General features: G+C 46.8%; 3 protein-coding genes across 20 annotated transcripts in view; 1 reads left to right on the plus strand and 2 right to left on the minus strand.

Annotated features, from left to right (window-relative positions):
- Positions 1-71: 71 nt before the first annotated feature.
- EXOSC1 (exosome component 1) lies at positions 72-11,124 on the minus strand. Of its 2 annotated transcripts, XM_082722194.1 has the most exons (9): positions 10,997-11,105; positions 10,777-10,892; positions 8,381-8,455; positions 6,894-6,982; positions 4,853-4,886; positions 4,298-4,348; positions 4,083-4,167; positions 3,636-3,770; positions 72-374 (listed from the first exon to the last, which is right to left on the minus strand). In XM_082722194.1, the coding sequence occupies exons 1-8, from the start codon at positions 11,061-11,063 to the stop codon at positions 3,664-3,666; spliced, it is 624 nt and encodes a 207-aa protein (XP_082578320.1). In that variant the 5' UTR covers positions 11,064-11,105; the 3' UTR covers positions 72-374; positions 3,636-3,663. The 2 variants fall into 2 exon arrangements, with proteins under 2 accessions (XP_082578320.1, XP_082578319.1); XM_082722193.1 differs by lacking the exon at positions 72-374 and having other exon boundaries at positions 3,333-3,770; positions 10,997-11,124.
- A 68-nt stretch (positions 11,125-11,192) lies between these two features.
- ZDHHC16 (zDHHC palmitoyltransferase 16) lies at positions 11,193-20,629 on the plus strand. Of its 14 annotated transcripts, none has more exons than XM_082722181.1 (13): positions 11,215-11,285; positions 11,451-11,585; positions 14,783-14,956; positions 15,051-15,298; positions 15,478-15,672; positions 15,818-15,906; positions 16,292-16,320; positions 16,932-17,065; positions 17,200-17,247; positions 18,110-18,195; positions 18,845-18,968; positions 19,169-19,239; positions 20,041-20,629. In XM_082722181.1, exons 4-13 carry the CDS (start codon positions 15,056-15,058, stop codon positions 20,153-20,155), a joined length of 1,134 nt encoding a protein of 377 aa, XP_082578307.1. In that variant the 5' UTR covers positions 11,215-11,285; positions 11,451-11,585; positions 14,783-14,956; positions 15,051-15,055; the 3' UTR covers positions 20,156-20,629. The 14 variants fall into 14 exon arrangements, 13 of the variants coding, with proteins under 13 accessions (XP_082578308.1, XP_082578307.1, XP_082578306.1 ...); XM_082722180.1 differs by having other exon boundaries at positions 14,845-14,956; XM_082722179.1 differs by lacking the exon at positions 11,451-11,585 and having other exon boundaries at positions 11,223-11,400.
- A 231-nt stretch (positions 20,630-20,860) lies between these two features.
- The window catches only part of MMS19 (MMS19 homolog, cytosolic iron-sulfur assembly component), a 33,626-nt gene continuing 27,671 nt past the window's right edge, over positions 20,861-26,815 (minus strand). For all 4 annotated transcript variants that reach the window (XM_082722151.1, XM_082722152.1, XM_082722153.1 and 1 more), the window contains exons 19-31: positions 25,925-26,080; positions 24,978-25,077; positions 24,352-24,454; positions 23,962-24,030; positions 23,618-23,744; positions 23,049-23,149; positions 22,851-22,907; positions 22,528-22,714; positions 22,119-22,201; positions 21,826-21,990; positions 21,687-21,746; positions 21,314-21,414; positions 20,861-21,234 (exon numbers count right to left, since the gene is read on the minus strand). In XM_082722151.1, coding sequence (XP_082578277.1) covers positions 21,207-21,234; positions 21,314-21,414; positions 21,687-21,746; positions 21,826-21,990; positions 22,119-22,201; positions 22,528-22,714; positions 22,851-22,907; positions 23,049-23,149; positions 23,618-23,744; positions 23,962-24,030; positions 24,352-24,454; positions 24,978-25,077; positions 25,925-26,080 — 1,337 coding nt within the window. In that variant the 3' untranslated portion in view covers positions 20,861-21,206. The remainder of the gene's footprint in view (positions 21,235-21,313; positions 21,415-21,686; positions 21,747-21,825; positions 21,991-22,118; positions 22,202-22,527; positions 22,715-22,850; positions 22,908-23,048; positions 23,150-23,617; positions 23,745-23,961; positions 24,031-24,351; positions 24,455-24,977; positions 25,078-25,924; positions 26,081-26,815) is intronic.

The following is a 26,815-nucleotide window of genomic DNA, read 5'->3' on the forward strand; positions in this document are numbered from 1 at the left end:
GAGTAAGGTAAAGACTTGTTTACATTAAAAAGCTAATATTTTTCTATTAGAAATCTATAAACTTGATTCACTTTTCATCCTCAGAAATTACATACAACTTTATAAAATGATGCAGGAGAAAAGAAGTTGATTACATTATATAAATAATTAGGAAGGGGCATGGCTCACATTTACCTTCTCTCTAAGGTCTTTGAAAAGGCAAGAAAAAGCTCTTAATGCCTTTCTTCTAGCAGGAGGTAATAGGGGCCTCTGTCTGGGAAGCTCTCACGAAGCTCCTCTGTGCCGGCCATTGGCTGAGGCATGTTAACATACACAGTCTCTAATCTTAATCACCTCTGAAAGGGCTGCTATCCCCAGTTTACAGAAGAAACAGGCTGAAAAAGATGGAGAAACTGGTCAAATATATGCTACCAAATACTGGAACCCAGAGAAAAGATGTTCAACTAAAGTCCTTATTCTCAGTTTAAATACTTGAATCATCTTCTCGAGTTTTTCACTTGATCTGTACAGTAACTCTAGGATGAGCTTTAGTAATTTAAGTCTCCCAACAGTCTGGTGGAATGTTAAATTTACTTAGCCTGTACTGAATCTTAGACTGAAAGTTGATAATCCTTTGATCAAGGCTCTTCACCCAAGTCAGACTGGATCAGCTTAGATTACTCTTACTCTGTGTCCTGACATCTGAATTTATGGCAGTCTTCACTCACTGACTAGAACTCTTACAGGCAGGAAAGTAACAGAAAGCCTGCATTATCTACCAACACCACCAGGAGGCTAACAACTAGCATCCTTCCAAGACCCTGCTTAGCTAGGGTAGCTACCTAAGCATCATCATGGAGGGGGGGGGGTTGTTGTGATTTGTAGGCAGTTTTGAAATTCACCTCACCCAGGCTGAGAATCACTATTCCAAGGCACAGAAACCAATATCCTCCTCATCCCTTAGAACCAGTTGTAGATTAGCAGATATCATCACTAAACATCACTATTTGGGCATAGCTGTTGAGTCAGCTATGAGAACACTCAAAAAAATTTTTATTGCACTTTTGCTATGTTTAGTCACAGTATCAGGCACTGAAGATTCAAAAAGATTCCTGCCCTAAAAGCTCAGGCTATTAGGGGAGACAGGCACAAACTTAATATGTAATATAATACTGGATGGTTAATGGAGAAAATCCATCCTGCTCTGCAGATCTGAGAGCACTGTTATTAGCTGCTTCAAATGTTCTTTCTGACACTTTATTAGAATGTTTGTTTACGTATCACCTGTCTTTCCTCATTAGAATGTAAGCTCTACAAAGAAGGGATTCTATCGTTCACTGTTTTAACTCCTAGCTGCTCAGTATATGTTTACTGAATGAAGTCCCAACACGCACTCATTTAATGAACCACTGCTAATTAGGAGAGCCTTTAATTTCATGCCCAAGGTTCAATCAATATTTAGAAAAAGGCACCATGGTATAGAAGAAAAAATTTTGGCTTTTTAAGACAGACCTAAGTTTGAATAATGCTCTAATGCTCTGCCACTTGATGTCTTTGTGACTTAGGGCAAGTTAACTGATTTTCCTAAGCCTCAGTTTACTTCTCTGTAAAATGTAGAAATGAACAGAACATTCCAGGGCTACTGGGAAGTTCAGAGGTAAGTAAAGTGGCTAAAGTGGTTAATGCTGTAGAGAGAATCAAATGGTAGCATCTTCTTGCAAGGCAATATGGGAACACCTAACCAACATTTTAAAAATACACATTCTTTGACCCAGTGTTCCACTTCTAGGACTCTGTTTTGCCACAGAACTTAGGCATGCACAAGGATATGTAGGATAGGGGTTTTCTTGGTAGCATTACCTATAAAAAAGGAAAATCTGTAAAGTTTTAAAACCTCTATCAGTAAGGGGACTACTTAAACTACATTGTAACGTAAGGCCTGGAATTTGACAGATCCTTGATAGAAGGCAACCAGATCTGTAATAACAATAACATAATACTGGTATGTACTGGAACTTAGGTATTTCTTCCTCACAATAACCCATGAGATCATACTATGCCAGACGAGGAAAGAGACTTAAACAAAAATAACTTGCACTACTATCAATGTTCAACATCTGATTATTTTAGTATACTATAATTTGTACAGTGTTACCATTGGGGGAAAAATGGGCAAAGTGTACCAGGAATCTCTTATTATTTCTTAAAACTGCATGGGGAGCTATTGATCTCAATTCTGTTTTCTTTTTTTTTTTTTTTAAGATTTTATTTATTTATTTGACAGAGAGAGATCACAAGTAGACAGAGAGGCAGGCAGAGAGAGAGAGGGAAGCAGGCCTCGATCCCAGGACCCTGAGATCATGACCTGAGCCGAAGGCAGCAGCTTAACCCACCGAGCCACCCAGGTGCCCCCCCCCTTTTTTTAAACACTTTTTTTTATATAAAGATATTTATTTATTTGACAGATAACAAGTAGGCAGAGAGGCAGGCAGAGAGAGAGAGGAGGAAGCAGGCTCCCCGCTGAGCAGAAAGCCCGATGCGGGACTTGATCCCAGGACCCTGAGATCATGACCTGAGCAGAAGGCAGAGGCTTTAACCCACTGAGCCACCCAGGTGCCCTCGATTCTGTTTTCTATTAAAAAACCAACCTAACCTATTCAAGGCTAGTAGCTAGAGGATATAAACCCAGGTGGGCTGACTCCGGAGTTCACAGGTAACCACTGTCGGTACACCTAAAAGATACAGGCTCCTTGAAGAACATCTCAAGAATTGACATCTCGAATTCTTTCCTTCCAGTCCCTCAGCAGCTTCTCCACGCTTAACCCTTATCCCTTCCTCATCCCCAAACTCGGATGTCCATTCCTTCTGCGCTTTGTTCAGGATCCTTTGTCTGCCTTGAATATTTTTATTCCACTTAGTCAAGTTCTTCAGTTCCTTTTATTTCCCACATCCTTCCCTGGTCTCCCATGACCGTGCTCTTTCCCTCTTTTCAGTTCAGGTTTAACAAACGTATGCTGGGGTACCCACTAAATTAGTAATACTAATTTCATCTAATTACTTTCAGAACTACTCACATGTACCCTGAATCACCATGTGTTCTTTAATTTTCACTAAACTGTACTGTCTCTCAATGAGATGTATATAAAGTGCTTGACTCAGTGCCTGGCATATAGCAAGTACTCAGTAAGTGGAAGTGCTTAGAACATAGAAAATACAAGAAAGATTGGAGATTAGGCTTTTCCAGAGTAAGCAAGCACTTCACACATGTCTGTAATGGGTGTCAGCAACCAGGCAAATCCCTCCTCTGAATGTCATGATGCTTTTTAGATGCTTCCCTACTCAAGACAACGAAAGCCATAAAATCTTTTTAATAAAAAATGTTTTGTCTCAGCAAAAAATGTGTATTTTTAAGACTGTTAGAGGGAACAGGTTACTTCCAACATTGTACAGTTTGTTGGCACCTCCAAAAAAAGAAAAATTGATCACTCCAAAAAATGAAATCCACTGAAAGGTTCATAAGAAAAATATTCCACCTAAAGTATAAGTTGCTGGCAGATTTTTCTAAAGGTGGTTATTGGCCAACCCCAGGCGTCTGAATAAAGACAATGGCATCTTGATGTTGGATTCATACACGTACTCTTAGATAAACGGCTTACCCCTCTCCATGGGGTAAAATGTGGCTTCTTAGGTCTGCAGGAATTCAGGCTGCACTCGGGCCACTTTCCGGAATTCTTTAGTGTGGGTCTTAGGGCACTGCATCTCACACCAACTAATGGGAACCATCTGGACACCTGAAAGGAAAGAGCTGGTGTTGGAGCTGGAAACCCCAAATGTTTACCAAAGACCCTTCCCTTTCAAGGCTGGTTATGAACTGAAGTATCACCAAACAGCCTAGTGAACCTCACCTCATATGCCACTGACTTAACACAGTGAGTCCCCCATTACAATTATATAAGGAGAATCATTCTAATCTCAGTAGTAAGTACTGACACTCAGATTGCTTCCTAGATAATTAAAAAAACAAGGGTAACAAGAGCAAACAGTGGATTAATCCCAAACCATAGCTCTCAGGGAAAGGTGAGCACATGGATGCATGGACTTACCCGATTCACTGTGGGCCACCACCACCCCGAGCTCGTTCTCGGCAGTGGTCAGGAGGTAGTTGGATTGTGCGTCACCCAGGGAGATCTAGTCACACAACACTGGTAAAGGAAAATGATGGGTGATAAGTCTTCCCTCCTATAACCACTTGAGTTGTTTTCTACTTCTATTTTTTGTTTTGACAAAGGACCACAACACTCCTGGGAATAAAGGATACCACTTTGGCCAAGACAATGTCACCTGGGCGGAAACTCTTATAAATCTCTACCTGTAAGAAAAGAACAGGATTGTTAAGTGAAAGCTCTAAATCAGATCTACATGAAACTATTACCCCTCTGTAGACCCAATCTACTTTTTAACCCCATAGGGTGAAAAGTGAAAAGTCATCATTAGTCAAGCCAATCAACAACTTCTATTGCTTCTACAGTATCATTATATAAAGCAAAGATTTTTAATTCAGTAACCTGATCAGGAATCTGACTTGGACAAAAGTTACTATAGCTGGCTCTGAAAGGATCCAGAGTAAATTGGAACAGCAAAGAATAAACACCTGGCTTCAAAGGCAAGGAGTAAACTAATCCCCGTCAAAAATCCTACGGGAGAGGAATAGGACAGGGAGGTGAATTCCACACTTTCTAGTAGGAAACACCTTAAAATTCCTTGGATCTTTGGATCTACATTTCTATAGATGTTTGAAATTCACTGGAATAATTTAAAAGGATTGAGATTCCTAAAGTCATAAGGAAAAAAAGAAAAAGGACCAACCAACAACCTTGTCTTTTTCAGTAGCTCGGACATCTTCCTTGCTATAAAAAAGAATTAACAGAAAGATTAATTATCGGTGAGAAAGAATTATTCTGCAGAATCATAGACAAAGAGCTACAAGAGTAGAGAGAACGAGTCATAATGGGGACCTAGATGCCATGAGAGAAGTGGGGTAGAGAAGCATTCCAAGTCCTCAGCCGGAGGAGAAAACCAGATTCCCATTCTTGGATCACACAGAGCAGCAGTATCAATACCTCTGAGTACAGAAAAGCAGAACAGATTGGGCAGAAAAATTAAGGAACTTTGCTGCCTTAGTAGAGCTTGAAGAGAAGCATTATAGAACAACACAGCATCCTGAGAGTGGAATGGGACCCAGAAGTTAAATTATCTGGCTCACAAGAACTGTTGATCCCTTCTCAAAGAACCCACAGGGAAACAAAAAAAACAAAAACCAAAAAACAAAACACACCCAACTACCATTTCACCTACTAACCATTTTTTAGAAGTATTTTATTTTTTTAAGATTTATTTATTTATCTATCTTAGAGAGAGACAGCACAGGTGCATATGAGTGGAGGGAGTATGCGCTCTATTTCACAGAGGGAGAGAGTCTCTAGTAGTCTTCCCACTGAGCGCAGAGCCCAACACAGGCTCAATCTCATGACCCATGAGATCATGACCCGAGCTGAAATGGCAAATCAGCTGCTCAACCAACTGAGACGTCCAGGTGCTCCTAAGATTTTATTTATTTTTAAAAAGATTTTGTTTATTTGACACACAGAGAGAGATCACAAGTAGGTGGCTTGGCTGGGGGAGGGGGGGGGCGGCGGATAAGAAAGCTCCCTGCCGAGCAGAGAGCCCGATGTGTGGCTCCTTCCCAGGACCCTGAGATCAAGACCTAAGCTGAAGGCAGAGGTTTAACCCACTGAGCCACCCAGGTGCCCCTAAGGTTTTATTTTTAAGCAATCTCTATACCTAACATGGGGCTTGAACTCACAACCCCAAGGTCAAGACTTATCCATGCTTTACCGGTTGAGCCAGGTGCCCCTCCCACACTAACCTTTTTAATGTCTCAAATCCTTGGGTTTAAACTATATTAAATAGGGGCGCTTGGGTGGCTCAGTGGGTTAAGCCTCTGCCTTCGGCTCAGGTCATGATCTCAGGTTCCTGGGATCGAGCCCCACATCGGGCTCTCTGCTTGGCGGGGAGCCTGCTTCCCCCCACCCCCCTGCCTGCCTCTCTGCCTACTTGTGATCTCTCTCTCTCTGTCAAATAAATAAATAAATAAAATATTTTTTAAAAAGTAAACTATATTGGGCGCCTGGGTGGCTCAGTGGGTTAAGCCGCTGCCTTCGGCTCAGGTCATGATCTCAGGGTCCTGGGATCGAGCCCCACATCGGGCTCTCTGCTTGGCGGGGAGCCTGCTTCCCCCCACCCCCCTGCCTGCCTCTCTGCCTACTTGTGATCTCTCTCTCTCTCTGTCAAATAAATAAATAAAAAAAATATTTTTTAAAAAGTAAACTATATTGGGCGCCTGGGTGGCTCAGTGGGTTAAGCCGCTGCCTTCGGCTCAGGTCATGATCTCAGGGTCCTGGGATCGAGTCCCACATTGGGCTCTCTGCTCAGCAGGGAGCCTGTTTCCTCCTCTCTCTCTCTCTGCCTGCCTCTCTGCCTACTTGTGATCTCTCTCTGTCAAATAAATAAATAAAATCTTTAAAAAAAAAAAAGTAAACTATATTAAATAAAAGAAAGGAAGGTATTTCCTAAAATGTCTTCTACTTTGTTTCATATGAGTCATTATGCATCACTAGTCTCCAGCTTAGCTCAGTTCTTTTCATTTTACTTTAAAGCCCAATCTTGTCACTATTTTCCTTTTGTCTTAGCTCATACATTATAACCTTTCCTTTGGACACCATCTGGACAGAATCAGAACACAAAGATGGGAGCCAGAGAGGCAGGTATAGGAACTGTAATTGTTCCTAAAAATTCCAGTCCCCTCTTCTATCCTCAGGTGTGGAGGCCAAGGCAAAGACATGAACACTTCTTACCGGATAGTTCCTCGAAAAGAGTTCTTAAGTGGTGTGGACCCTACATACAGGATGTGCACTTTGGCAAAGCGTGAATTGATGCTAGAGACCTGTGAAACAGAGAAAAGATCAGCATTAGAATAGTAGCAGTTGTGAGCTCAAGGAGGCAGCAAGAAAGTAGGAATTTCCAGGATTTTAGTCCAAGCAACCCCATTAATTATAGAATTTAAGCCAAGTTAACTCCTACTTAACTTTGCATAAACGATACATGTCAAGTGGAATGAGAGTAACTCTGGCCAACTAATAAAGTTACTGTAGGCATCCAATGAAATAATATGGAGGAGATCTTGAAAAATACAGAAACCTAACATAAATAGACACAGGATATTACAGCAAATCTAGACCTTCAGCACATCTTGCTAAAAGCCCCGTAGAGTGAACAGAATTTAAGTTTACATTTGAGGTACTGTATAATATTTGGATCACTGCGTCTTCAGTTGTTTTGAGAAAAACACACAGATTTTCTGTTGGAACAATTTATAAAGAGAGAAACTAAAAGCTACAAGTTAATTTAACCTGGCAGAAGGTAGCGATGGGGTACCTGGGTGGCTCAGTTGGTTGAGTGACTGACTGCCTTCAGCTCAGGTCATGATCCCGGACTTCCAGGATCGAGTCCCGCGTCGGGCTCCCAGCAACTTGGTAAGTCTGCTTCTCCCTATGACCTTCTCCTCTCTCATGCTCTCTCTCACTCATTCTCTCTCAAATAAATAAATAAAATCTTAAAAAAAAAAAAAAAGAAGGTAGGGATGGGCAGGGAGTAAGGATATATTACATTAATTGATCATGGCAACCTTAATTTGTACTTCCCCCTGGAATACCCTAAAAGACAAGATTTAAAAGGAATGCTAGAATATAAGCTCTTTTGCTTCCCTGCAGAATAAGATCTAGCTTCTAGATATTAAAAAATAGGTCTCCTTATTACCCTTTGACACCCCTGTTTCGCAAACTGCATACTTAGAGACTCAGCTCAGTGAAAGAACTATAACTGCTGAAGCAGGCTGCCTTGATCACTAACCCAGAACTTTCCAAGCCAGCACAGTCCCGTAACCCTGTGCTGATAGAAATGTTCTGTGCTGGCCAACAGGGCAGCACTTGAAATGTTGCTGGTGGACTGATGAAATGAGCTTTTTTTTTTGGTCAGAGAGAGTGAGCACAGGCAGACAGAGTGGCAGGCAGAGGGAGAAGCAGGCTTCCTGCTGAGCAAGAATCCCGATGTGGGACTCGATCCCAGGACGCTGGGATCATGACCTGAGCCGAAGGCAGCCGCTTAACCAACTGAGCCACCTAGGCATCCCTGAAATGAACTTTTAATTTTTTTTAATTTTAATTCATTTCAATTAAATGGCCAATATGGCTAGTGGCTATGGTATTTGACAGTGCAGTTCCACAATGATCATGATTTCGCCATTGAACAAGTGTCTTAAGCAGGGAGGTTAAAACCAACTTACCTTACAGGTTACAATAGCCCCCACATCCGGCAGTAGTTGGGACTCTGTTTCTCTCATTACAGAAATGACTGGAAGCTATAGAGAAAACAATAAAATGTAAGATCCTGACTAAGCCTCGCATAAAGGTATCTGTGGTTTAAGAGTAATGTAGTAATTCTTTGGTCCATAGCTGAGATCACAAGGACTTACAGACATAAGTGCCCAGAGGAGACAGCCTTAGAAATTCTAGACAATAGGAAGGTCAAGGGACCATTCTTCAAGGGAAGAATGCTACTAGAACACATAATCTAATCATTTCAGATGAGTCCTATGAAAGTTTTTGGTGATTTTCTTGGATTTCTTGGTGTATAACCATCGTCTATCATCATGCATAACTTGACTCCTTCGAAGTTATACTACTTCCCTCTGTTTCTCACTTTATTGTACCGGCTAGAATTTCCAAATAAACATTATATAATAATGGCCATACTTGATTTCTTCTATTTTAAGGGAATACTTGTAGTTTTCTCTTTGAGCAAGGTATTGGCTGTTGGTGTAAGACAGATACATTTTTAAAATTATTTATTTTTTTGTATTTATTTATTTGTTTGTTTGTTTTTAAAAGATTTTTATTTATTTATTTGACAGACAGAGATCACAAGTAGGCAGAGAGGCAGACAGAGAGAGAGGGAAGCAGGCTCCCTGCCAAGCAGAGAGCCCGATGCGGGACTCGATACCAGGACCCTGGGATCATGACCTGATCGGAAGGCAGAGGCTTTAACCCACTGAGCCACCCAGACGCCCCTAAAAGATTTATTTATTTTAGAGAGTGCGTGCATGCGCAAATAGGGAGAGGGACAGTGGGAGAGAGAGGGAGAGAATCCCAAGCAGATTCCCCACTTGTTGGGGGGTCCTGACATGAGGCTCAATCCCAGGAATCTGAGATCATGACCGGAGCTAAAATTGAGTCAGCTACTCAACTGACCAAGCCACTCAGGCACCCCAAGACAGATATTTTGAAACTCATCTTTGATTTATCTCTTCCTTGTTTACTGTGCTTCAGTTCCCTGGCTGCCTTTCAGTTTCACTAACTCATTAAACATCTTTCCATCTCAAAATTTGTGTTCAACCTGTTCTTTCTGCCAGGACTGTGCTCTCAACCCAATTCTTATTTATCCTTTAGATTCAGGTTCAGTGTCATTTCTGCTGACCACAGTGGGTTTGTCTTTTACATGTTCTCACAGTAACCTGTAATATTTTTTCAAAATAGTCATCACATTTGTAGCAATATGCTAATTTGAGCACTTACTTGTTTACAATTTGTTTGTCCCTCGACAGCAGGGACCATGTGTATTTGGCTTACTACCATATCTCTAGAGATCAGCATTGTGCCTGGCTCATGGAAATGCTCAATAAATATATGAAATGAATAAGCTTAGATATGTTAAAGACATTCCCAAAATTGACTGAATGGAAAGCCTCTCATTTAACATATGAGGAAAAACCTAAAACCAGAGATCAGGTTTCTAACATGAAGCAGAAACACAGCCTAGTTAGCCAGTACCTAAAAGTTTTAATTCTGAATTCTCTTTCTACTATGTCCTCTATCTTTAAGCTGCTCCTTCAAAGACTGCTTATCTGATCCTGGGCTACTCCTGGATCAGCCTCTGGAACTAGAGAGGACAGTGTTAGGCCCTCAACAAAATTTACTGAGCACAGGCCCTTGTGCTTGGCACGAAAGGTATGGTGGCAAGGTTTGCTTTCGTGGAACTTAAAGAGTTTAGTAAGGGAAGAGTCAAGGGGGAACATGTAACTGAATGTTTAATTATTTGCAAAGCTGAGCACAGGGAAGGAAAGAAATGTAGTTCCTTGTGAGAGTTTAACAAAACAAAAAATAAAAGCTCATAAAACTCCTTTCCTTGACTAGTAGGTCTAGCATGGCTTCTCAGATAAAGTGATACTAGAGAAGCTATCTGAAAGACATTAAAGAATTAAACATGCTAAGGAGATGACCGTGTTCCAAACAAACTGTTTGTGTACAAAGGCTCTGTGGGAAGAGAGAGCTTACCCTACCAGCGACAGTGAAAGAAGCCTGTGTGACAAGACTGCAGAGTGAGGTGGGAAGAGCGAAGCAAGATGAAACCGGAGACAGGAGACATTCGGACAAGATGAAGCTCACTGCAGGGCTGAGTCTGCCTCTGCTCGTTCCCTAACTTCCTTCCCCGAGTGTCAGCAATTTAATCAAGCGAGAGCAAGACATCCGGTCTGTGGTGGCTAAAATGCCCAGCGGTGGAGACCAGCTGTTCTACTGCTGAGGCACTAAAGACGCGTCCGTAGTGCCCCTGCCTAACGATCGCGAAACCAAAAGCTGCCTAAAAGAAAGGAAGAGAAGGGGGAACGGGAAGCTGCCCCTTTACCGCGCCGTTCTCGCTGCTCTTCGTCAGGCAGCCAGCCAGCGAAGAAAAGATGTAGCCGTGTCGGGTGTAAGTGCCGCTGCCCGGGCTGCCCTCCTCCAAGTTACACAGACGTTCGCCTGAAGAAAAACGCTGCATCAGTCACGGGTCCCCATGAGGTGCCGGCCATCCAGGCTTCCTGCTCTATCCTATCCAGAATTCGCTATAGACCCCTCACACTTACCGGGAATGCAGTACCTCACGGGTGGCGCCATGACTGCTAGTGGAGGGAAGCGACGTCGACTTCTCATTGGCCAAAATTCAGGAGCGGTGCTAGAGTAAGAAACGCGCCAATTGGTGTGATTTATCACGTGTTCGTCAGGAGCCTCTCCTCCGGGAAACTTTATTTCCCAGGTTGCCCCAGAACCAGTCTGGGGGCGGGGCTCCGGCACGCTTGCGCGTGCGCCTGTGGTCCAGGATGGGCTGGCGGCGGGTCCCAGGCTGCGGGCTGGTGCTGCGAGTGGCGGGCGATGGTTGGTTGGACTGAGCCGGGCCCGGCCGGGTTGCAGAGCTGGAGGGGGTGGCAGTGAACGGCGGCGGAGGCTGCGGGGGTTCCATTTGGCTGACTGGGGAGTCGGCGGGCGGCAGGTAAGAGCGGAGCCGCGGCCTTTGCTCCCCAGTGCTGCCCTTTTTTCTAGGGTCGGGCCCTGTTCGGGGCCTTTTCCTGAGCCCGGGTTCCTGTTCTCTCCTTGCTCCGCCCTGCACGGCCTTGACCAGCACAAGACTGGCGGAGTGCACCCTTGGGGAGCTGTAATGCGCGGAGCTGGAAGGAGGTCAGCCAACTCAAGTTGCCCATTTTACAGATTTGGAAACTCAGATCCAGAGACAGGATTTGACTTGTCGGGTGGCTCAAAGATAGTTTAAGGTAGAGCCCAAACCGGAACCCAAGTTTTTTGTCCGCCCCCCCCCCCCCGACTTCCAGTCTATCCCACAGTGACCACGCCACCCCATTCAGAAGTAAAATCTTCTCCGGGTTTTTGTGACTGCAACTTCAGATCTTGCAGTTGGATCCTCTCAAGCGGATCTCAGGTCGTGTGGGCCCATGCTTAACTTTTTCTCTTTCAAGGCCTGTTAGTCCGGAAGAGAAGTCTGCACTTGAGCAGAATGCTGTTCTTACTGATGACTGACAACTACTGCCTAACACAGCAAACGTCCTGAGAGCAGCATCTTTGTCCAGATGAGATTTGCTACAACTTTCATCTCAGTTTCCCTTGCCTTCTGGTGGCTTTGGAATATATCCCTCCCCGTTCAAATCCTCCAGCCCCCACCACTCCAGTTTCCCCTTGGAAAACAGATGGTGACTTAGAGCCTTGGAAAGAGGGGAGTGCTGTGGCTGACTTCAATCCTCTCTAATCTGGTGGCAGACGTCACTATGGCCCGTGGTTGCTACGGAGGGATCAGAGTGCTAAAGGCTTGTGCTTGGGGTGATAGTGAAGCTCAGCTTTGCTGTTTCCTCCTGTGTTCACTCTCATTCTTTGCACCCCACCACAATGTACACACACACAGTTTTTTCCAAATCTGTTTTACCTCAATTTCCTGAGAAGGAAGGAACTCCGTATGTTCAGGTGTGATCCCATGGACCACAGTCTCACTTCCCTGCCATCCCTGTACCCCCTAAACCCCAGTAGCTAAAATGAGTTGCTCAAATCTGATGTGTAGCTCTGCATCTACAAGCTTTCAGCTTACATGTTTGGGTTGATTTCTGGTTGGACATGTTTTCCAAAATCCTTTCTTGCTCTTAAGTACTATGATTCTAACCATGGTTTCCTTTTCTCTTCACTGACCATAAAGAATGATAGCATCAGACACTTTTTTTTTTAAAGATTTTTATTTATTTATTTATTGGACAGAGAGATCACAAGTAGACAGAGAGGCAGGTAGAGAGAGAGAGAGAAGCAGACTCCCTGCTGAGCAGAGAGCCCAATGCGGGACTCGATCCCAGGACCCCAAGATCATGACCTGAGCCGAAGGCAGCGGCTTAACCCACTGAGCCACCCAGGTGCCCGACACTTTTTTTTTTTTTTTTTAAATGTTATTACTTTGGCAGGAGTGCACTCGCTATTATTTGTAGCACAGATAGACGTTGGACCAGCCTCACCACTTCTGTGTCCTCTGTTCTTTAACAAGCTTTTATTGAGTCCTTCTGTGAGCCAGGTATCATGTTAAGCATTTTGTAAATATTTCATTTATATCTTAACCAAGTGTATATATAGAACGATAGAGGGTTAGAGCTGGAAGAGAACTTAGCATTTAACCCTACCCTGTCACTGAATGAGAACACAAGGAGATTGGGTGATTTACCCAAGGTCACAGAACTACTTAAGTGCAGAATGGAACCCTAGTCAAGTTATGGGGCAGATGAGAGTAAGTCTAGTCCTGGAGGCAGGCATTTCCTGTAGAGCTCTGGAATACCAGAGGTGGTTGAGGACAGTTTGAAAGGTGGAGAATCTGAAAAAGAATATTTCTGGGTTTTTTTGTAGACTGGAGAGATGGCGTATAACTCCTGTTTATTAACAGGCGAGGAATGTATCTTATTTGTGAGCTGTTGCTATAAAGAGTATTTTAGCAAATAGGAAACTCTCCATTAGCCACAGTAAGGGAATGAACAGTGATGTGGACAATCTGAGTCACTTGGATTTGTTGTGGGGTAAAACGTTTGTCTCTTACATTTAACTATGGCCATATACTATTTTGAAAATTCATACTTCAAGCCAAATCATGGTTCTGAGCAATAGGACTCCAACTCAAGAGGAAGGAGGAAGGCTGATTTTTTCTTTCTCTCATTTCTACACTACTTCTTAAGTCTCTTAGCTCCTAGGAGTGATGGGAATGGCCAGTTTCTTTATCCTGATGCAGAGTAGATCCTTACTGAATTGTCTACTCTTTTGCTGGCCTTGTCTGCTGGATTCTTTTTTGCCGTAAGTCAGTACAGGGCATGTGGAAGAAGGTAATGAAATGTTTTTGTTTTTGTTTTGAAAGGCGTCTAGTGATAAGCCAGTGTGCAAGGAGAGCACCTTGCTCCAGTTACTGAACTGAAACCGTCACTACAGTGGAGCAGCCTCCTCCAGTTTCTGTTGGGTTTTGAGCTGCCTGTTAAATAAGTCAGTGAAGTTGCTGAGGACATAGTAGCCCTAGGGGAAAATCAGATAATTTCTCTTCTGGTAAGGGCTTTGATCTGCAGAATTGATGAGACTAGCATTGAAGGAGCCCATGACTTCTGTTCTGGACATTGCCTGGGCAGCTGACCTCCCATGGCTGTTGAGTGAGGTTGAACTCACATAGAGGAATGAAGGTACTTTCAGAGGTGGGAAGTCTGGTTGGGAAGCTTGGGGGCAAGGGCAGCAGTTGCAGAGAAGACTCATGAGTGTCCAGCTAGAACTGGCCAGTGGGGACTCATCACAGAGGACAGGCTCTGTGGTCTTCATGAGCCACAGCATGAAGGCCCCCCACCCACTGCCACGGTCTCCTGCCTGTGGTGGTGTTCTGCTGTGAACACCTGAAGTTGTCTTGGCTTTTGTATCCTTGGGGTGGGGCTGGGACTGGAATTGGAGACAAAGCATCTGATGTCATGTAGGGTAGCTGAGGTGTCCTGACAGGAGACAGGAACTCTCAGGCTACCAGGCTGGGTCTGGTGGCTTGTAACATTAGCCCAGAGGAAGGAGGAAAGATGAGTATCTTCTGCAGAGATTCAGCACCAGGGCAGATCTAGATGTAGGTCCCACATGCTACGCGCTTACTCCCCCAGTGGCCATTCCATGGTGAAGAACAATTGTTTGGAGGTGGGTGGGTGGGCTAGAGCAGGCAGGAGACCCTGGGAATCCTCCCCTGTGATGGCCCTGCCGACAGAGGTGTGGTGCTTGTCCGCTGTGCTCCACCCAGTGCTCTGTCTACACAGACAACTCCGAAGACCCTGCATTGCTTGGAGCTGCCTGCCTCTCCCCGAGCCCTTTACTGTGGCTCTTTAATCTAGGTGTGCCTCATCTTGGATTTGCTCTGTACTCATGTGGTATAATAGAAGTAGGATTTCTGCAGGTTCAGAACCTCCAGACCCTACCCAATGTAATCTGGTTGGGACACTGGTGCCACCTATTCTGCAGAGAAGTGAAGTGACCTTCCTACTTGCCACAGCTGGTGACTGGCACAGGTGGGCCTCATTTTGAGGTCTTTGCCCCCTCCTCCCTGGCGGGATAGGGAGGGACAGGACCTGACCAGCTCCTCACAATGGTATGCTCTCCTAGGAGCCATGCGGGGCCAGCGGAGCCTGCTGCTGGGGCCCGCCCGCCTCTGCCTGCGCCTGCTTCTGCTCCTGGGCTACAGGCGCCGCTGCCCACCTCTGCTCCGGGGCCTGGTACAGCGCTGGCGCTATGGCAAGGTCTGCCTGCGCTCCCTGCTCTACAACTCCTTTGGGGGCAGTGACACCGCTGTCGATGCTGCCTTTGAGCCTATCTACTGGCTGGTGGACAACGTGATCCGCTGGTGTGGGGTGGTGAGTGATGCCCAGGGAGCAGGAAAAGGGCTGTTTTGGGGTAGTAGAAGGACATGTGTCTGGTGGACCCACATTGGGTTTGGGACCCACACCAACCCCTACCCCAGGGAAATTTCTGAGTCTGCCCTTGGTGTTGGCAAACTCTGACTGTGTCTCCACAACCTCACTGGTGTGGGCAGGTGTTTGTGGTGTTGGTGATTGTGCTGACCAGCTCCATCGTGGCCATTGCCTACCTGTGCGTCCTGCCTCTCATCCTCCGAACGTACTCAGTGCCACGGCTCTGCTGGCACTTCTTCTACAGCCACTGGAATCTGATCCTTATCGTCTTCCATTACTACCAGGCCATCACCACTCCACCTGGATACCCACCGCAGGTCGGTCCCCACAGGGCCATGTGGGAGGGATAGAGCTGCAGGCTGTGGGAGCCAGCCCCAGGAGTGGGGAGGGAGAGTGTCTTGGTACCTTCTGAGGTCAGCTGTGCTGCCGCCGTTGTCATGATGCTTTTCTCCCTCTGCACAGGGCAGGAATGACATTGCAACAGTCTCCATTTGTAAGAAGTGCATTTACCCCAAGCCAGCCCGAACACACCACTGCAGCATCTGCAATAGGTGGGTCTTGGCTTTGCTTGCTGTGAACCCCGGCTTTGGCCCTTCTGCTGAAACCCTAGGGCAAAATTTAGACCTAAAGTTTGAGAAGACGTTCACGAAGCGCCCGTCATATACCAGGCAGTGTGCCCTCACATCGTGACACCTGGTCCTCAGGATGGTCCTGGGTTAGGCATTGTCACCACTGTGGACACTGAGCTTCAGAGAGGAGTTAACCTTGTCCAGGATCATGTAGCCAGTGAAGCAGGGTTTGGAAGCGAGGCCTGGCTCTCTTCAAAGTCTGTGCCCTTTCCACCTCAGCAGGATGCTGGGCCTTGTAGGAAAGGATGGGCACTGACCTCTCAAGAACCTTGGCCACCGTAACAGAGCCTGTGTCCCTCCCTCACAGGTGTGTGCTGAAGATGGATCACCACTGCCGTATCCTTTTATGGTCTCTTCTGCCTGAGGCCTGTTCCTTTAGCTCCAGAGCCCCGCACTGGGTTATGGGCCACAACCAAGGCATCATCCCTCCCAAGAACACTGGGCTCATGAAAGTTAGTAGAAGAGGAGTGGTGGGGACTGGCCATCTCTGGGGCCAGGGCTGGCGGGGGAGAAGCAGGAGGCTTACCAGCTCTGGGACAGATCTTTGTGGAGCAGAGGATCTATTCTAATAGTTTTCTTTTGTAGACTGTCGTGCTATCATTTGTAGGATGTTAGGAGTTGTTTGGGCTTCATGGTGTCCACTGGGTGTGCCAGATGGAACCACTGGTATCTTGGTACTGTCCCTTACAGGTGACTGGTTAACCTAAGCTAGGTTGAAGTATTGGCAGATTCATTTTGCTGAAGGATTTCAGTTTTCAATTTCCCAGTGGGACTGGTGAAGGCTCTGAAAAACTTTAACCTCTAGGAACAGTCCTATGTTTTCCTGCCTTTGGGATATAGTTCTTGGTAACTGGAAGCCCTGTGTTTGGATGATGCCTTTATGAAGCAGGGATGAACCAGAGACCAGAAGCTGCGTTTGGTCTTATCCTTAATCCTTCCCCCACCAGCCTGGCTAAACAACTGTGTGGGCCACTATAACCATCGGTACTTCTTCTCTTTCTGCTTTTTCATGACTCTGGGCTGTGTCTACTGCAGCTACGGAAGTTGGGACCTTTTCCGGGAAGCTTATGCTGCCATCGAGGTGAGTCCATGGTTAGGAGCAGGATAGCTCAGTAGAATTTGGGGGCATGGAATTTGTCCCTAAGCAGTGGGGCTGGTAGCACCTCCATCCTAGAGGCCTAAGAGTATAACCAGCACTGTTTTCCATCCCCTTAGAAAATGAAACAGCTCGACAAGAACAAACTCCAGGCGGTTGCCAACCAGGTGGGCTGTCCCCACCCCACTGCCTCCTGCTGCTCAGGCCAGGGGGTATAGAGTTGCTGAGGCAGCGGGGGCCCACCTGCTAGTGCAGTTGTAGAGGCTGGCTGAGGGGCCTCTCAAGACTGGATCAGGGGTATTCTGGAAGGCTGTCTGCCATGGGCAGGCTCTGTGGCCTGGGGTAAACTAAAATCCCTGGTTTGTGACAGTTTTGGGCTCTCTATCCCATTATCACCTTCTTTGGGCCGAGCAAGGACTCTGCCTTGGTGATGGCCTGAGCAGCAAGGAGTCTGTGTTAGTCTGTGTAATGGGGTTCCAGGGGACAGAGATCAGGCTGGGCCAGTCTGATCACCCTTTGTTCCTGGTCCTTCTGCATCCGTTGTCAGGATCATTGCTTCTCCTGGGCCTTTTAGGACCCCTAATTCTGAGAGGTCTTGGGTCATGACTGTACCACTTAACCTCTGCTGCCCTTTCAGGCCTCAGCGGAGCTCAGTTCTCCCTGCTTGTGCTTATATTCTGGGTGTGGGCCTGGCCTCCTCTCTTGAGGATTGCAGCTACATAGTGAGGGTGTTCTCGCTGGGAAGTGGAGTGGCTTCCCCTGGAGCCCCATTTGTGTTGTCAAATCTGAAGGCTCAGGGTCGGCTCCTCCTGTGCTTTGCCATCCTGTCCAGACCCGCTCTGCCCAGAATGTGTCCACATGATGCCGCCGCCGGGCTTGGCCCACCCATCTGGCTGCTGCCCTGAGTTCTCTGTGGCTTGACTCCCTACTTTCTCACCCTGGGCTTTGGTCACTTCCCTGCCTGCAGGTCCTGGGGGCTGTAGTAGAGACCAACAGAGCAAATGAACCATCCTGCTCTTCTTTTTCTAGACGTATCACCAGACCCCACCACCCACCTTCTCCTTCCGAGAAAGGGTGACTCACAAGAGTCTTGTCTACCTCTGGTTCCTGTGCAGGTATCAAACACTCATTTTTGACAGTTTAAGTGGGGGGCAGGTAGAGGAAAACCGTTCCAGTGCCCATGTGTGGGCAGGGACCCACCTGTCATGTGCTGCTATTCTTAGTGTGACTTAGCTTGGCAAAGAGTCAGTGCTTCATTTTCTTCAGTGTTTTGGGGCAGGGAACATTAAGGATGCTAGCACTGAGTGTTACGTGCCAAGGTAAGTTAAGCTTCTACCTCGGGGTAGGACAGTACAATTTCCAGATGAGGAGAACTGAAGATGAGAGGGTGAAGTGAGTTGCTGTGTGATCACAGCTGGGAATGGGAGAGCCGGAATCAGAAATGTGTGCTGCCTGTTCTAAACCTGGTGCTTTCAGTACCTGCTGCTGTTTCCTAAGCGTGGGTATTTTAGGAAATATGGACCATTTTTATTTGCCACGCACACTTGTTTCCCCATCCTTCTTTCCACATAATTTATTCTTTGCCCATGTTGATGCTTCTTCATTGATATAGCGAAGCAACAACTGACCTACGACATAGGCTGGGAGACAAGACTTAAGAGAGGTTTCCAGGGGATCAATGCTCAGCTTAGTTTCAAATTCAGACCTACTTGTAGCCTCTCCCTCCTCAAAGCTCCCCACCAATCTCAGCCCCTCTTTTCTTAGTTCCGTAGCACTTGCCTTGGGTGCCCTAACTATATGGCATGCCGTTCTCATCAGTCGAGGTGAGACTAGTATCGAAAGGCACATCAACAAGAAGGAGAGACGTCGGCTGCAGGCCAAGGGCAGAGTGAGTAGGGCGAGGGCTTGGGGTGGAGGGTAACTGAACCTGCTGTCCTGGAAACAGAAGCCATGGCCAGGGCCAATAAGGACAGGCCTCATAGGTCAGAACTTGCCTAGCTGAGCCTTAGCTTAGCCAATTTAGACTTTAAAATTAGGAGGGAATTAAGTAAAAAAGGGTTTGTAAAAACCTGTTTTTCTTGGCTCTAGGTTTTTAGGAATCATTACAACTATGGCTGCCTGGACAACTGGAAGGTTTTCCTGGGTGTGGATACAGGAAGGTAAAGTATAACAGCTAGTCCAGTGCCATCCAGTAGAATTCACTGTGATAAGAAAAATTTTCTGTACCTATGTCGTGTAAGATATTAGCCACTAGCCACATATGGTTGCTGAACACTTGAAATGTGGCTAATGCACCCACAAGTTATATTTTCAATTTAATTATCACTAATTTAAATAGGCACATGTGGCTAGTGGCTCCCATACTGGACCACTGCAGATCTAGAGTCGGAGTAGAGATCACTGTTCAATTGAGCCAAAGGGGCTTCAGGCCAAAGCTGTGTGGTGTACATGCATATGTGGCTTACAGATGACCACAGCAGAGCCCTGAGAGAGCTACTGTCAAGAAGGGACCTCTAGGTAGGACACAGTGACCACGAGCCTCCTCCCATTTGTATGCCAGTGCCTGGAGTTCAGGCCAGCAACATGTGAGATAGTAGTCATCTGTTTGTAACACAAGTCCTAGGACAAAAAAATGAAGTTCCCTCCCTGAGCCCAAGAGACAAGGGTAAACCACTTTTCAAATTGCCACTCCCAAGACAGTAGTAACCAGGAGACCAGAAGTACCTGCCCTCATTGCAGTCCTGCCTGTCACTGCTTGGAGTGGCCCGTTAGAAGTTTCGCTTGAAACCTCTAAAGGCCCTCAAGACACCAAAGGGCACATGGGACAAATTAGAACTTTTGTTACCTTTGGGATTAATGCCAACGTAGCTTGAGGATACCTTGAATCCTTGCTGAGGACTGAGGATCAGGAAGGAAGACCAGGAACTCTTGGAACTCAGACATTCTGTCTTCTCTTACAGACACTGGCTTACTCGGGTGCTGTTACCTTCCAGTCATCTGCCCCATGGGAATGGAATGAGCTGGGACCCCCCTCCCTGGGTGACTGCTCACTCGGCCTCTGTGATGGCAGTGTGAGCTGGATTGTGTCAGTCACAGCTTGAGCACCACCCTGCTTCCTACGTTGTCTCAAGGGCCTCCAAGGATAGCTTCTTGGGATCCTTGGGCAAAAAAGTCAGTGGCCCTGCCTTAGAGTACTGTGCAGGGACAACTCAAGGACCAATCTCCTGGCTACTGCAGAAACAAGGCACGATGTGGAAAAATCCTAGGACTGATGTTCCTTTACTCAGCTCAGGCAAACTGAACTTCCAGCCCCAGACTGGAGATTAGGCAGCTAGCAACCTTGCCAGGTGCTGACCCCAACCTCCTCCAGGTTCCAGCACTGGGGTTGGCCACCTCCTCTTCCACTTGCTGTCTGAGGAAACACCTGAACAGTAGAGCGGAGATTCTGGCTTCTCAACAGGGCAAGACACCATGCCTACTGCTGAGGTCACTGCCACTTCTCACATGCTGCTGAAGGTGAAAAATAAAGGTATTTGATTTTTAAAGATACGTAGCTTCCTTTTGCTTTTACTAGAGGGTGAGGAAGGGAGAAGTCAGAGTCAGGGCCTGGTGAGTATGTGTTTTGGGGTCATGCTTCCCGTGCTCTACTTCGAGAGGCGGATGCCCCCAAGAATTACTGGCGAGTTCCTGTTGTTAGTGTTCCTGTAGCTTACGCAGTGGTGCTCTAGGTAGGTGCCACAGAGACATACGTGGGGAGGGGGAAAATATCTGACAGCCCCATTACCAAAAGAAACCTTTATTCTCCAGTAGGTACACACACATCCATCATCCTGGTCCTCAAAGCCACATTCATCTGCATTCGCCCCACAGCAGCATATCTTCCTTCTTCTGACAGGTAAATGGAAGAGCCCTAAGACCAAAATTTTCTTCAAACACAAGTGGTCTCACACTCAGTTACTTCACAAAGCCTTAGAAGTCAGGATTCCTATGTTAAACAGCCAGCAACAGTGGCCCACGGAGAGGCAATCAGAGGCCAGTGGTCTCCCTGCCTTGGGCAAGATGGCTTGCTAGTTAGTAATTCCAAGTTAGATAGTCTGTTGGAACAGCCTAGGCTGGGACTGAGGGCTCAGCTGCCAGGGCTCCCCAGCAGAAACCTGTAGGCAGAAAGAATGTTGGCAGCGTCAGCAATGAGGCTCATTTCAATTCCATCTTGCCCATGACCTAGAAACTCACCATTCTCCCCTGGCTGATACTGCCTCCTTGCGCACCAGTCTCTTCTTGTCATCCAGGGGCTTGGCTAAAGCTCGGATCACCTGTGGTTTGTATGGCAGCAGCTGTGGAGTTAGAAGAGCCACAGCTTCGCTCAACCAAAGCAACTGAAAGGGCTGCTTCTCTGACTCTACAACTAATGTCTTCCTCTTCTTTAGCGATTCCAGAGGATGCTCTGTGGCAGGATGGCCATTCCATCACAGGGTGGTCAGGTAAATGCCTGCCTGTGCGTACCTCACACAGCGGTCACACAGCAGGGTGGCCAGTCCTGCTTGTTAAGGCAAAAAGGTACTTCTCTGGCTCTTCTAAGAAGGGTCCAGGCCAAAGAGATACTTACCACAGGGGTGGGCAGACGAGTAAGAGCGTGCATACACCGCAGCGCAGCAATCCGGACCGCCTGGAACACAATCCGAGGGTGAGAGGAGACCCATGAAGGAGACACACAGATGCCAAAGAGTTGTGGGGGCTTAACGCACCATGGAAGGGCTAGAGCTGAGGTTCAGAAACTTGGTGACGAGGGTGTCCACATGAAGACTCATGACCTGGGGTGCTTCCAACAGAAGAGGCTGAAGGCAGCTGAGGGTGGAGAGCTGTACTACACAGTCAGAGCAGGACAGGGCCTCCAGCAGCAAGGAAAGCAGCTAAAGGGCCACAGAGAAGGCAGGCACGATCATGTATGTGATAAGCCCGCTTTTCCTCCACCTCATCATGCCCCGGCTGGGGACACTGCCTTAGTGCCCCCGTCTGAGGCTCTGACTGCAGGGCTTACCGTGGGCAACTCTGGCAAGAGCACAGGCTTAGGCAGCCTATTAAGTACATGAGACAGGCCCTTCAGGTAATTTGGCTTCACATCTGTAAAAACATGGAAAAGCTTAGGCAGAAACTGGTCTCAGACACAGGGCTTGGGAATTCAACTTGAATCTCTGATGAAGCTGGGACATCAGCCGAGCAAAAGGTTGGGAAACCGCCCCCCACCCCCAAACCTTCAAGCTCAGAAAAGGCAGAGAGACTCATTAAAGGAAAAAAAGTGGAACAAGCATTTGGAAATTTTAGCCTTTCAGGTACAGGCGACACTACAGCTCTAAAGCAGCACTCAGGTCCCAAATTATTTGAGAGAATGTGCCCTGAGCAAAGGAAAGGTCTATATATTCGAGGCCTTTCTTTTAGACCCCTCTCACCTTGGGAAGCAGCATGGAAGCCCTGCACCAAAGCAGGCACATTATCTGTGAAGAAGCGCTGGCGGAACATGAGCCGCACCTCAGCGTGGCCAGCGCGTGTTAGCACATCTGTGCAGTCAGACATGAGCAGAGAGAAGCCGTCGGCTGCTGCTGGGCCTAGCTCTGGATCACTCAGAAGGCCCGTGAGCTGCAGAAAAGAGGTACACGAGAAGAGAAGAATGAATCTTAAATACTCAAGAGGAGGATGACTGTCATTTCTAGGATGATAAACAAGGAAACTCCCGTTTAGGTCCTCGGCTCTCCTGTCTCCAGAACAGACTTACCCGGTCTGTAAGGCAGGAGCTGAGAGGGTGATATCTGAGTACCAGGGCCTTTGTTACCTATAATCAGAAAGAGAACAGAGCACGACACTCGAACCCCAGAACCCCAAGAAGCATGCTTATGGTTCAAGGTCAAATGGAGAAATTTCATTTAACCAGACAGAATTGTCTGTCTAATCAGAATCCATTCTGGCTCCTTACCCAGAGAAGCAGTGTGAAGGCCTGACTTCGACAGGGCCCAGGGCTCAGGCCAGCCTCTACTTTGTCCACAGCTAGCTGCAGGAATTCATCCACCTGTTGCCCTAAAAATAAGGAATACTGATGCAGAGGCTACATATTTCTCCTTTAACAACAAAGGATATAAATCGTTTAAATGCAGGGCTCCCTGAGAAGACTTTAGAAGAGAATATTATCAATCTGGCTGACTTGGCCCACTCAGCTCTAGGACACCAGCGTGAGAGCCTGGTATCTCATTAACACAGGGGTACTAGTATTCTGAAAGAGCGGTCTACTTCTAGAAAAAAATGATCTCTAATAGCACCCTGTGGGGAGTAGGATGACAGACCTAGACAGAGCACTCTGCTTGAACCCTCTTATCTTCTTATGTCCCGTAAGTTTTGCCCAACTGTGGTCTTGACTCTTGTCCCAAGCACTGTCCCTTGGGAGGCCCTATTATATTATTAGCAGCTCCTTTTTGTAAAGGCTTAACTTCCAAGATTTCATCAGTAATTGCTTCCAGGAGGCTCCCGCCCCCAGCCTCATCTCAGTACCTGCAGGGAGCTTGTTGAGGAGTCCTGCAAAGCACTTGGCAGCGGCGGTGGAGGAGAACGGGCAGCTGGGGCAGCAGCTCAGCTCCACAAGCTCCCGCATGAGTTGGTTCAGCTGAGGGATTTCCACCTACACAAAACCTGACCATGTGATGCACGAAGAGAACACTTGCACTCCAAGAGATACCCAGTAGAAAGTGGCAGCAGGAGCCAGAATGGATGAGAACTAAATTCTCCAATGAGGAAAATAGATCAGCTTAGCCTACGGCAAGTTTCTGACCGGAAGTCACTTGGGAGCTGCCTCCCCTTGTCAGGGTTAAACTAGGGCACTCCCCGAATGTACTCACATTTCGAGGTAAGGAGCACACAAAGGCCATAAGCAGTGCAACCAGCCGCCTCTGCCCTGAGGAACCATCCTATAAAAGAAGAAGAGCTCTAGCAAGCCTGTCTTGCAGCACTAGGCTTGTCTGTCCCCAAACCCATCCCATATTAGCCCTAAAAATTTGAAGGAAAGGAGTCCTGGGACGCCTGGGTGGCTCAGTTGGTTAAACATCTGCCTTCGGCTTAGGTTATGACCCAGGGTCCTGGGATCAAGCCCCACATCGGGCTCCCTGCTCAGCAGAGTTTGCTTCTCCTCCACCGCTTATGCTGTCTTGTGCACACTCTCTCCCAAATAAATACAATCTTAAAAAAAAGAAGTCCAAGACTCTTTCCCTTCTGGTCCATTAGATTCTTACCTGGAATGGCTGGAATCTACAAGGAAAGCTGTTTTCAGGCAGAAAGGAAATGTTGCCATCCAAGAAAAGGGGCACAATGTGGGCGACACTCTGGGCAGCTAAGCTGGGGAGAGAAGACTACGTATCACCAAGGAGCCAGGGTTCTGAAGTACCCTCAGTTCATATGAGCGTCACTGGGTCAATGGGCCAAATCATGATCTTTCACGCATTCAACAAGTATTAATTTAGCATATATTATGTGCTAAGAACCATTCCCATTTTAGGCCCTGGTGATTTAGCAGTGAACCAGGTAGATTAAATCCCCGTTCTCCTGAAGCTTATAATCTAGTCAGAGAACTCAGTGTATATTTCCAAAATAAATAAATACATAAATTAAAAAATAAACAAAAATGCTCCACAGGTGATTCTTATGCACATCTGTAGCTAAGAAACATTAGCCCATGCTTCCCCCACCCTCATAACCCATGGTGCTAAAAAAGCCCCTTCCTTTTACTTTGCCAGCAAAACAACTCCCTCCACATTTGATTCTGGGTAAAAGGACAGTTCCGAAGGCAGCTATCTGCGGCTTCTCTTCAAGACTGTTATCCTCCTGCCTAGGATCAAGCCACATCAATGATTATACTCACTCAGGGCTCAAGTGGGTAGTGGCAGTGCCAATGACAGACACCATGGCAGCCAAGACCTCATCTTCCAACAGTACTTTTCTCAGAACTGAGTGTTCCTTCTCTGAAAAATCAACACACACACACACACACACACACACACACCATCACCATCACCATCACCATGCCATGACTGTGGTTTAGATTAGGCCCTGTCATCACCACAGTTCTAGTCAAAATGGCAGCAGTTTCTACCCTGTCCTCTAGTAGTGCTAAGGTCCCCAGCAGCCCTGAGCACCAGCACAACCCCAGAAGCCGGAGTGGCTAACGTGGGCCACAAGTTCTTGAATATTCTGTGCTATCCTTAGGCTGGCAATGTGGAGAATTAACTAGAGTTAACTATCACAATCTTCTTAACTTCAGGAATATTTTAGTTTTTCCCAAACTTAAAGGTCCACGTATTTATCATCACGGGTCCTCATTATCACAGCAGCTACCTATAGGGAGCCCCCATAGGTATATACTACGTACTACATTGCCAGGCACCACACATTTTTATTTAATCCTAACTACCCTGTGACGCAGATACTACTCTTTACCTTCCCCTTATAAGCAAGGGAACAGAGGCATACAAAGACTAAGTATCTTCACTTAAGTTAACAAGAGGTGGAGTTAAAGCTGGCCAACCAGGTCAGCTTAACTCCAAGGCCTAATTTTGAACTAAACTAATCACATAGCAATTACAGAGAAAAAAGGTATATGCATCGTTCTGGTGTTGCTAACACCGGTCAGGTTGGCACCCTTTGCTTGAAGTGAAATCTCACTTTGGGGACAAAGCATTCAAAAGAAGCCTCTGCTGGTACAGAATGTAATACCAGCGATAGCCTCAGGGTGACAGTGCTGCTCAACACTAGTGGAAAGCTGAGGTCTAGAGGCGGGCTAGCTCCAAGTCTGGGCTGCAGAAAAGTCACCTGGCATGGAAGCCTGCACAGCCAAGGCAAGCAGGCAAGGTACAGCTGTCTGATGGAAATACCAGCAGCTCTCAGGGTCCTGTTGGCATTTTTCTGCCACCTGCTGGAGGCTCTGACAGACGGCAATAACTTCACTGGTTTCTGCAACCACAGTCCCTGTGTGATGAGAAAATATTCTGTCAAGTTTTCTTTTCTTTCTTTTTTTTTTTTTTTTAAAGATTTTATTTATTTATTTGACAGACAGAGATCACAAGTAGGCAGAGAGTCAGGCAGAGAGAGAGGAGGAAGCAGGCTCCCGGCTGAGCAGGGAGCCTGATGCGGGGCTTGATCCCAGGACACTGAGATCATGACCTGAGCCGAAGGCAGCAGCCCAAACCACTGAGCCACCCAGGCGCCCCTGTCAAGTTTTCTTAAAAGCACTTCCAGGTGTTTCAGATACAGACTATGGGAAAAATAACCAAAGATGAGTGACTAAAGAGTCCAAGAGCATCTTCTGAAGAGCCAAGTAACCGTATTCTCTTGCCTGCTCTTTTCACCTACTCTGATTTTGGAGCAGAACTGGAAGTCAACTCTGCAGGAGAAGCACGCATACATTTTCTCCTTTAGTTTTCATAACTCCCGGAGAATATCATTTCCCCCATTTCACAGAGGAGGACGTGGAGGCTAAATGAAACTACCAGTGGTTTCCCAGGGTCACAGTAAGTGCAAAGTTAGGAGTCAAACCCTGGCCATACTCCTTCTGCTACATAATGGCTGCTGGAACACCCACTGGCTCTGCCACAAAAAGCTGGCCAGTGCAAAGGCGGCAGCTTAGCAAATTAGTGAGGGTCCATGGTGGGCTTGCATAGGTTCACAGCAGCAACAGCTGCTGTCACTTACGCCTGGAGCAGT

The sequence above is a fragment of the Mustela nivalis genome, assembly GCF_964662115.1.
Source record: "Mustela nivalis genome assembly, chromosome: 2".
NCBI lineage: Eukaryota > Metazoa > Chordata > Mammalia > Carnivora > Mustelidae > Mustela > Mustela nivalis.

What these genes read in the sequence shown, in the direction of transcription:
- EXOSC1 (XM_082722194.1), bottom strand. Translation starts at nt 11,063, where the DNA reads ATGAGAAGTCGACGTCGCTTCCCTCCACTAGCAGTCATGGCGCCACCC. An exon ending in TCTTTTCGAGGAACTATCCG is followed by an intron (nt 4,887 to 6,893) that starts GTAAGAAGTGTT and finishes TCTTTTTTATAG; the next exon opens with CAAGGAAGATGTCCGAGCTA. An exon ending in GAGCTACTGAAAAAGACAAG is followed by an intron (nt 4,349 to 4,852) that starts GTTGTTGGTTGG and finishes CTTTTCTTACAG; the next exon opens with GTAGAGATTTATAAGAGTTT.
- ZDHHC16 (XM_082722181.1), top strand. Translation starts at nt 15,056, where the DNA reads ATGCGGGGCCAGCGGAGCCTGCTGCTGGGGCCCGCCCGCCTCTGCCTG. An exon ending in CACCTGGATACCCACCGCAG is followed by an intron (nt 15,673 to 15,817) that starts GTCGGTCCCCAC and finishes CCCTCTGCACAG; the next exon opens with GGCAGGAATGACATTGCAAC. An exon ending in CACTGCAGCATCTGCAATAG is followed by an intron (nt 15,907 to 16,291) that starts GTGGGTCTTGGC and finishes CCTCCCTCACAG; the next exon opens with GTGTGTGCTGAAGATGGATC.